The sequence below is a fragment of the Oreochromis aureus genome, linkage group 22 (genome assembly GCF_013358895.1).
Source record: "Oreochromis aureus strain Israel breed Guangdong linkage group 22, ZZ_aureus, whole genome shotgun sequence".
Taxonomy (NCBI): domain Eukaryota; kingdom Metazoa; phylum Chordata; class Actinopteri; order Cichliformes; family Cichlidae; genus Oreochromis; species Oreochromis aureus.
This window is the reverse complement of record NC_052962.1, coordinates 10,568,757-10,579,239: the sequence shown is the minus strand read 5'-3', so window position 1 is coordinate 10,579,239 and position 10,483 is coordinate 10,568,757. Positions and strand designations below refer to the sequence as shown.

Genomic DNA, 10,483 nt, shown 5'->3' with positions numbered 1-10,483 from the left:
CCAAGGAGATGATGTAATTTGGGTTGTGGCGCAGTAACAATGACACATTCCAATTTGAGCGTCTAAATTCAAGCTGCAAGTAGGTCGCCCGTCTCGAGGTGCAGTTTTGTATCTCAGGACCTTATAAACCAAATTACAAGTGAGACGTATGAGGAGGTGCACGCAGACACGGTTCGGCCAATTTTAGCTGCATTGTCAGTGTTCTCTTACACAACACTGTTTGCACGGTGTTCTGTTCTGCACAAACCAGACTGTACACTCTGCCACGTAAGCCTTTAGAAATTATGATCCAAGCCTCTGTGTTCTCAGAACTCATCCCTATCTTTTCAAGTGTACTACAGTACAACACCTACCACTATGACTCAGAATCCTCTGTCATGCTAAACTGCTTCAGCACATGGCTTAACAATGAGTCCTCTCTGTGCTGTACAGTGTGCCATGATGTCTGAATACCCATTCTGGATGTAGGAGTAAAACTGTCTCTTGCATGACATAAGCAGTCATTATGAAGACCTGCTGCTCTGCCACTGTCTGTACTTGCAACTTCTTTTCTTCATCCAGATAAACTCTCATTAACTTATCTTTGTACTCGAGCAGTAATTCAGACCAGATGCTCTGAGGGTTTGTGTGAAAATGATCAAGGAGCCACGGAGTCAGCAAAGGAAGGTGATAACACTCTAGAGAGGGCGATTTGAATGGTTTCTGGAGAGCAGAAGAGGCAAATTTGTTTGTAAAGCAATTAAATAATGGACAATGGTTCATCCCAAGAAGACATGCTGGAAAGCAACGAAGCGGCATATAGTATTGTTTTTTTTATGATAGCATCTCCCCACAGATAGTATAAAAGATGGATGAAGCTACCTTGACGTCACCCATCAACGCTTCAAATCCTGTTTTGAAGCATTGACGTTAAACTTTTTGTCGCCATATTTGTGTTTTGAAGCTGAATACAATGAGCAGCACACACTGGAAAATCCACTATTCTGACACTTAGATCAAATTTTTTAAAATGAACTGAATGTTTTATTCAGTGTGAAGCAAAACAAGTGACTGAGCCCATAAACCCTTTAGAAAAGTAATTAGAGATGTCAGAGCCAAAGGCCATTTTCCCACAGACCTCTAAAGGACTGGAGGTATTTTCGCAGCCTGGTGGCCATTAAAAGTAGGCGGAAAGCACATCCGCATTGGCTTCGCTTTTCAGAACCAGGAAAGGACTGACATTTTGTATACTCTTTATAAATCTGTTGGTGTATTCAAAATCACCATTCTTTTTTTCTTAATTTCACAGTAGAAACCCCAAATTACTCACAACAGCATTATAAGTTACAAAAGGAAAGCTTCACAATGTAACTTTTGAAAATTTCTTGCCTTTTTTTAAAAAGAAGGAAAAGATGATCAACATCAAAAATGTTTGGCAGTTAATTTTCTACCATGTCTTTGCACATCAAAGAATACAGATCTCTTTGGGAATATGTGTTAAAACAAAGAAAGAAAAGACAATCAATATCTGTGGCTATTTCCACTTTTACAAAAAGGGGTCAAAATCTGGCCCCTCTTAAGTGGAACCAGATCCCAGTTTGGATTCTGGAGACAGAACTATCACTACTTTTAAAATTAGGCTTAAAACTTTCCTTTTTGATGAAGCTTAATAGTTAGGGCTGAATCAGGTGACCCTGACTCTTCGTGTAGTTACACTGCAATAGGCCTAAGCTGCTGGGGGCTTCTCAGGATGCACTGACTGTTTTTTTTTCTTCACTCACTATGTGTTTATACACCACTCTGCATTCAGTCATTAGTCATTCATTTGTGCATTTTTTGTCCTGTCTTCCTCCCCTCACCCCCATCGATAGCGTCAGCTGGCTGCCCCTCCCTGAGCCTGGTTCTGCTGGAGGTTTCTTCCTGTCAAAAAGGAGTTTTTTCTCCCCACTGTTGCCAAGTCCTTGCTCACAGGGGGTTGTCTCAGTGTTTGGGTTTTCTGTCTATTATTTTAGGGTCTTTACCTTACAAAAGAAAGCACAACAACAGAAGGCTGTTGTACTCTTTGGTGCTATATAAATACAACTGAACTGAACTGAGATGTTGCTTTAAATGCGAGGGCACTGGAAAGTTATACTGCCCTTGGGAAAGGTGTAGATTTCTTAAAAAGTGAAACTTAATCTTCATTTCGCCCTCCATCAACACCACCGTCCACGCCAGGATTTATTTGAACTTGCTGTGTTATTGGCAGAAATGCTGATATATGTGAGGATGTATACATATAGAAGCCTCAGTGTCTGAGTTTATTGTTATTGTTATTATGAGGAACAGCCCACCATTACAGAGCCACAGTCGTGTGTTTACAGCTATGATCCGTCAATTTGTGTCAATCCGCAGTTTATCTGCCGATGGATGTTTAATAGAAACACAACGCAGTTTATCCAGCCAGCAACCCCGGAGGCAAAGATGTCCCGAGTCCACCCCCCACCCCCTGCTGCCAGACGTCATTAAGCCTGCACTAACTGCCCACTTTACTGGATTGTACTGTAATGTTCATAGTGCATCTGTCCACTCAGGTCCCCACCCATCAGACCACTGTGGGTTAGGCAAACACATAATCATTTCAAACACAACTCGTTAAAAAACAGTCGCTCGCGCACACACACATCATTCCACGCAGCCGCTGTCCAGCCCTCCCTGTGCTGAAACTGGGATGTCAGCAGACACCCCAAAGAACCCTTATTAGTCAGAAGAGTCTACTGGATAAAAAAAAAACCTGGAGCTTCATTTGCGCTCATTTGTCACTGGCTGCAGTTGCTGAAGCGTTGCCTGACAGAAGCTGACTTTAAAGTCGAGAGTCGGTATCACACAACCCTCGGAAACTACCTTCACAGCACTTTTTTATACACGACAACAAAAGCGCGCACATCTCCCCGCTGAGACAACACTTTTTTTCTTTACTGACTCCGAAGCCAGAGCAAATCTTTGAGGTGTCAGAGCCACGTTTATAGAATAAAATAAAAAGATAAAGATAAAGACCACATCAAAGTATCGCTGTCAAACTGCTCCAGCAGGTTATTCATAACAAAATAAGTTTTCCCAGCCTACCTGCCTCCTTCCATCAGTTGGTGGTCCCACATTTTGCGAACTTTTACGCAGTAACATCCCGGCTCTGACTCCCTTTTCTTTAGTCTCCACTCATAACGTTGACACATGACTCCAGATAAAAGTTTTCTCACTCTCAAACTTTTTAGTTTTCGTTTTTAATCTCCACACTTCGGATAAATGAATGTCCGACTGTCTGTGTTTTCTTCCACCCTACAAATCCGCAAAGGCGACAGGAGCGCAAAGGTCTGAAATCAATGAAACAAAGTTGGGCTGCCTGCCATAACGGCGGTGTTTGTGTACTTCTTTGTCTATGCATGCCTCATGACTTTGTGTCCCGCCTTCAACTTCACCGGCAGCATGCGAAAAATCACTCCAATATCCCTGCAGTAAGTCTGCAGGGACCCTGAACACATCTGTGGTGTTCAAAGGCGCGTTTGTAGGATTTAAATGGTATTTTTATCTACTGTGCTTTCTGTGTGATATTATATATGATATAATATTCCCATAGGGAAACACGGCGTATGAGATCAGCAGTTAGCAGTGATCTCCTCTCACTTTATGCTTTATTTATCTTATGTGGCATCACCGCAATAATCCTGGACACTTTGATGTAATACTTTTGTAGTAATGCTCCAGGTTATTCTTGCTCTGTCATAGAGGAAATACACACTGTAGCCCAGGGACAGTCTGTAGTATGACACAGTTATTCGAGGCTTGTAAATCGCTTAATATAACACTATAAAAATGTTAAAAGTCAAACATAAAAATGACACAGATAAAACATGATACACATTATTATAAATTTGTTAATATATCAATATGTCAACTTAAAAAAATCCATTCCAATTAAAAACCAAGTCACACAACACAACCAAGTCTTATTAATACTGGAATCTTGCAGCAGTATAATTTTCTTCCTGCGCTCTGTTTGAGACAGGTTGCATGAATTGTGCAAATGATTCCTTTGTTGTTATGTCGCACTAACCCTTTGTGCAGCCGGACACAAAGACAATAAAATGAAATCAGTTTATTCACTGTCTGAAACAAGCTTTTGATTTATTTGCTTTGGAGTACCTTATAAACTTGCATTCTTTCTAACAGCCAGCAGGGGGCCAAGAAAAAAAATTAGCTGTAGATGTCTACATGGAAGACACTCCTCAGCTCTCTTGAGTTATCACTAGAGTAAACATTTCTCTGGTGGATTTATGATCTCAAGTGATGTTCACTTTCTTACTTTCCATAAGGAGGACAAAGCACGTCAGGCTGTGGGACTCGCTCTTTGTGGGTTTAAATGTTGTTACTGAATAAGTGGGCAGTGTCACTTGCTTTCACAGCCGCATCTGTCCCGTGAGTTTCGCTGCCCGATTTCAGAAAACAAAGATGGGGACAGTGAGGATGCTCCCCTCGAGGGGTTAAAGAATGACTTTAACTAACACTATGGTAGTTATACCATCTTTTAAATACAGTCTATGCTTTATACACTTTCAGATCAAGCTGGGTAAGGCTTTACAAAAGTGTCACAAAAGAAATGAGAGGGACTGAGACATGATTAATCCGGTAAGAAAGTTTAATGGACAAACTTCTCTTTGCTGGTACACTTCAAAGGAAACATGGCAAGAAAGCCCCAACTAGACACTGATATTGTCTACTTTTAAAAGCAGAAAACATTCAGAGTGATGGATTTAGCCATGTATTTTAAAAGCTTATATGTTCTACTGTGTGTGTGTAAAAGCTGGACCTGAAACTTTACACCTATTTGTCAAAGAATTGCAGAAGAGTAAAATATTTAGCCTTGAACTGGGCTGCACTTCCAATCTCATCGCCCGCTCAGAGGGATTTAATTACAAGCCACATTCACCCATTCACACACTCACATTCAGGCACAGCTTTTCATACACCCAGCAGTTTCTCAATCACAGTATAAAGCAGGAGAAAATGAAAAATTCAGGTAGTTGTTCTCACGTAGTGACATTTGGCTCCCTGGATTCTTTCCTGTCACATGTGTAAGAAATGTTGAGATTAAGCACAGAGGCAAACGCATGAAACAATTTCATTTCATATCATGCTTCAATCATGTGATGATTTTATAAAATAATAATAAAGGGTTAAAACCCTTACCTAACCCTAACCCTTTGTTCAGATCGCTGGTATTTTATTGTTGGCCTGTATTTGAAGCAGTCACGGTCACCTGATCTTGATCGTGTCTGACACACTCAGGTTAACAGAGGAGGCAAACAAACTATGGTAATCAGCCATAAGGATGGAGTGCGCGCTGACCCTCAGCATGTCTTTTTCATTTTTTCGTCCCCACATTCTGAGGACCAGACTGAACTTTTTTTCCCCTCTTTCTGAAACAGAGTGAACACTTCAGACAACACCTCACACACCATTTCCACAGTAATGTCAAGCTTATTGCAGACATCCCGGGAGCCGGTGTCTCATCTTTGGGATGGTGCGCTGCCTGTAATGGCCATGCCTTATCTCCCTCTCAGTACCCAGGCTGAGATGTCAGAGGAAAGCTGGAGAAGACCCTGCTCCCCTGACAGAAGAGGGGAGATGGAAATAATTACCAATGTCTCTTGTGGAAAAGGGCGTAAATTGATACACACTAAATGCTGAACCTTAGGGGTCTCTCTTGCTCTGTCTCTCTCTCCATGTGTGGCTCTCCCTATCTCTCTCTCTCTCTCTCATCAGATGTAGGAGACAAATGAATGCATCCAGAAGGAATTAATTGGATTTGGGAGCAGTCTCCTGCACAATCCACCAGGACAGACAAACACCCCCCTTCTCTACCCTCTCCTTCCCTCCCTCCCTTTGGCACACACACACACAGACACATGCCTCCTTTATTCCAGTCATGCCTTGCAGAAATGTCTGCCACCCCCTTTATCCCCCTCCCACCACCCCACCCTGATGGATCAGTCTGTGTCCCTTATCCATCACACACACACACACACACACACACACACACACACACACACACACACGGGCGAGTGCCGTACTGCTCCCCAGCGGATTGCAACCTCTCTCTTGGATACAGTGTTTCCATGGCAGCCACGTTTTTTGCACGTGCAGAATGAGATGGAGTAAGCGAGAGAGGAGGAGACCACTCCTATTGATTCACTGTCTGCAGCTGCACACTTACCTACGGCAAACACCCCCGTGAGCTGCACGCATGTTCACGCACGCTCACGCTCAGACAGGATGTAAACATCAGATTGGAGATTTTGGAGAGGCTGCTGTCAGCTAACCACACAGCAGTGCTTATGTTTGTCCTCTAGGAAGGTACGAATTATGCAAAAGCCAGTAAACTTATATATTCACACAGACGAGAAACATTTTCAGTTCCAGCTGATTTTATTTCCTTCTTGGAAGAAAAGAAAAAAAATAAAAAACGACAATCTGTACAGAGGTCTGAGAGGCAGTGATTGACCCAAACATTGGCTGGTTTTTGAGCATAAAACATCAAATGATATTGGCATGATTGGACAAAACATGATCATACACAGCATATTGCACAAATGAAAGAAAAAAAAAAGGACGCTAGAAAAAAAATCTTAAAAAAAAAATTAAGAAAAGAAAAAAAAGAAAGGAAAGAAACTCCTGGACCACAATCATCTTCAACATGTCCAAAGATGGCTGTCCTAGTGCCTGTCAATCATCATCATCATACATAAAAAAACCACACAATCTTTGCTTATAATACAGTCAGTTTACATAAATATCTCGTTATTATTCTTTAAAAATCTTAAACACAACAGCTATAGCTACATATACCTGAATCTGAAATACAAATGCTATTTGCCATGCCATAATATAGGAAAACAATTAGCCTGCTATACTTAGCCAACAGGTACAGAAAGGTTAAATACTATTTTTTTTTCAATGCAATTTGCGCAATAACAGATGAAGCACTTCATACATCTCCCCTCCCTCCAAAAAAGTCTAGGCAAAAAGTGGAATGAGTGTGAAATTCCATCCAGTGGTTCAAATAAAACTTATCTCCATAATTTAAAAAAAAAAAAAAAAAAAAGCACACAGAGGTATTAGCTCTATCCAAACAGTGACTCTCTGGGATCTTTCGCACCTAAACTTTCTTTTAGGTCTGTGTTGTACTGGAAACACAGTCACCACTCAGGCTGGGAGCCTCAGTGGCGCTTTGTTTACTTCGCTGGTGAAGCTGGAGTCACTGTGCCATTAAGAAGCATGTGGGTAAATACTGTAAACACTGTGAGGTCAGATTGTGCCAAACAAACCCCCCACCCCTCCCTCTCTCTGCACGACTAAAACACCAATGTAGATCCAAACAACAATGTTGTAGGCTACCCACTCGCCGGAAGAAGAAAAAAAAAAACGTCCCCCCTCCTTTTTTTTCTCTATAGATTTTGTACAAAAATACAAGTAGAAAATCATGACACACTCAAATCTCCATAAAAGTGAGAGAAGTCGGACATTTTTTTTGTTGTTTTGTTTTAAATAAGATACACTTCTAGCCCTTCCGCGCTGGATACAGACAGGTGTTATGTGCACAAACACAAACGAGACCTGTACGAGAACAATACTTCTATGTATAAAAAAGTTTGGCCGGTATAAATACATCGATATAAAAAAAAACGTCATCTGACACAGAAACTACAAAGTTGAAGCACTAGGCAGAAAGAATGCGCGTCAGGGGGGAGGAAAAAGCATTGGTCCTGAATTGTGCACTGAGTGTTTTAAAAAGTGTTCAGAAAAGGGGCTTCTGAAGTTTGGAGTCAGTCTATGTTTAAAGTCCTGCCGTTGAAAGAGAAGCTGGTGATCGTGAATTGAGTCCTATGGTCACACAAATTGCGTAATTACGCAGCAATGAACTTTTTTTTCTTCCTTTTTACGCATTTAAAACAACAACAAAATCCTCCTCAACGTGGAGGGCATGCTTGCTGATATTAAAAACATTTCTAGTTCGGAAAAAAAAAACTACACCTGAATAGCAACTCGATGGTCAATGTGAATTGGCTATCTTTAAACAAACAAACAAAAAACCCCAACATGACGAGCTCTCCAGTAAGTGTCCCGACCTCAAAAATAACATCAATGTTCAAATGTTCAGTCTCAGTCTTCATCCTGTGCGGATTGGGTTGAACAGTCGAGCTCGAGTCTGTATCACTGCTCTCTGCTTACATTCACTCCTCCTCCGAGTCCAAATGCAAACTAAGCACCCCACCTCCCCCCCTCCTCCCCCCCACAGGTCTGCGCGTTCCCGTCAAGCGCACCGAGCGCAGTTCCAACAAGTCTGTGAGCGGCGCGTGCCTGGGCTTCAACGCGCACACAGGCCTACCTTTTTCTTTCCCGTTTTCACTCTCCCTCATTTAGTGAAAAAACAGCGGAAATCTTCTGGTGTGGACGCACACGCCTGTCTGAGGTGTCGGGTGGGGTGGGTTTGAACAGTTCAAAACGTTGCTGGGCGGGTGGTGGAGGTGGGGTGGGCGTCGCGGTTCTCTCCCACCTTTCAGTAGGTGAACACCAGGTTGGAGATGGTGGACTCCAGCCAGTCTCCTGAGATCATCTCGCTGACCTCTGGGGTGCAGTAGTCGGAGAAGTCGAAGTGAGAGCCCGCCCCGCACTCCCCGAAGCTCCAGTCCAAGTCCCGGTCCAGCTCCGCGTCGGAGAAGCCCATGCCGCCCAGAGACATGCTCTCAAAGCCGGGGCTCGGGTTCAGGTCGAGCCGCTCGTCTTCGAACTCTTCATCCGACGACGAGGACGACACGGAGGAGGAGGAGTGAGAGGCCGACGGTGTTGGAGAAGAAGGGCGGGTGTACCTGAGGCGCGCGGTGTGCGAGGTCTCGCTGGCCGCCGGGCTCTGCTCCTCGTACAGGCTGAGCGGGTCGCTGGACTCCGCCGAGCTGCTCAGGGCGGGACTGGCCGGGACTCCCACGGAAGGAGGCCCGCTCTCCAGGCTGCCCGCCCCTCCGAACATGTGCGCGCGCCGAGCCTCTCCGCTGCGCTTCTCTGGGATCTGCCTGGCCCCGGACACCGACCTGGATTTGAAGAGCGACTGGTGGTCACCGGGAGAGGCGTACTCCTGCGCCGCCGCGCTCCTCACGCCCCCCTGCTTGTGCGTCCTGCTCACTCCTTTGGACGCGGGGCTTCTCTTGACGCCGGACTTGGCGCCGCGCTCGCCGCTCTTCTCCCCGCGGTCCGCCTGCTTACTCGCCCCGCTCCCCGACTTCACTTTCTTCCTGGGCCGGTACTTGTAGTCTGGATAGTCGGCCATGTGTTTGAGCCTGAGCCGCTCCGCCTCACGGATGAACGGGATCTTGTCCGTGTCTTTCAGCAGCTTCCAGCGCTTCCCGAGCCGCTTGGAGATCTCCGCGTTGTGCATGTCCGGCGACTGCTCCATGATCTTCCTCCTCTCGATCTGGGACCACACCATGAACGCGTTCATGGGTCTCTTGATGTGTCCCGTCGGAGTTTTGCACCACGCCAAGTCGCTCCGCTCCCGGGAGGAGGGGGACCCCGGGGTAGGAGACGCATCCATCTCCAGGTCCATCTCTCCCGTGTCCGTGGAGTCCCCGCCGGGGGAATGAGCGTGGGCGCTCTCTGTCTGGCTCATGTGCTGCACCATATCTCTCCAAAGTGTCTGAAAACACCGCTCAGTGCTTTCACAAAGTTTTTCAAAAACGTATTCCTCACTTCTTGTTGGAGTCAGAGCACTGCTGTGAGCAGGTCTCTAAACAAAAAAAGTCCATCCAAGTCTGTCTCTCTCTTTTCAGTTCAGCACGCTTTGGAGACGCTCGGGCTTCTTAACTTTTCTTCTTCTGCGCTTCTCAGCGACAGTTTTTTTTTTTTTTTAAACTAATAATCCGGAAACTAATTTTCAACTGCCTGTGCGGCTGAACACTCGCAGAGCAAGGCTGAAAGCGCGCCGCTGTGGGCCGCAGCAGTGCGAGTCCCTTACGTGAACCTGGCTGTGAGCAGCGCAGCTCTTCCGTGCGGCTGAGAGACCATGTGGCTGAATGGAGCTGCTGCGCTTTCTCATAGTCTCCCTGTTTCCCTGCGAGCTCCCTGATATTACTGTAAACACAACAACGAGAACCTCGCCCTTTTATAGCTTTATCGCGAGACGTGAGCGCCAATCAGCGCCTGTCGCCATCCCGATTTTTGAGTCGGACCACTCCCACCTTCTCTTGCCATTGGCTGAATAAAAAAGAAAAAAAAAAACTGGTAATAATAATAATAATAATGTGCAATGAGGATCCGTGTGTCTGACCTCATTCCTGTCAGACTCCACTGAAGGAAGGCAAACTTGTGGTGTGTGTGTGTCCATATATATATATATATATATATGTTTATATATATATATATATATATATATATATATATATATATATATATATATATATATATATATATTTATATA

General features: G+C 44.5%; 1 protein-coding gene across 1 annotated transcript; it reads right to left on the bottom strand.

Annotated features, from left to right (window-relative positions):
- Window positions 1-6,418: 6,418 nt before the first annotated feature.
- sox4a (SRY-box transcription factor 4a) lies at window positions 6,419-10,149 on the bottom strand. The gene has a single exon (XM_031734412.2). It carries the CDS (start codon window positions 9,686-9,688, stop codon window positions 8,573-8,575), a length of 1,116 nt encoding a protein of 371 aa, XP_031590272.1. The 5' UTR covers window positions 9,689-10,149; the 3' UTR covers window positions 6,419-8,572.
- Between the last annotated feature and the right edge of the window lie 334 nt (window positions 10,150-10,483).

Bases quoted from the DNA above. Each gene is read 5' to 3' on its own strand.
- sox4a (XM_031734412.2), bottom strand. From the start codon at position 9,688: ATGGTGCAGCACATGAGCCAGACAGAGAGCGCCCACGCTCATTCCCCC.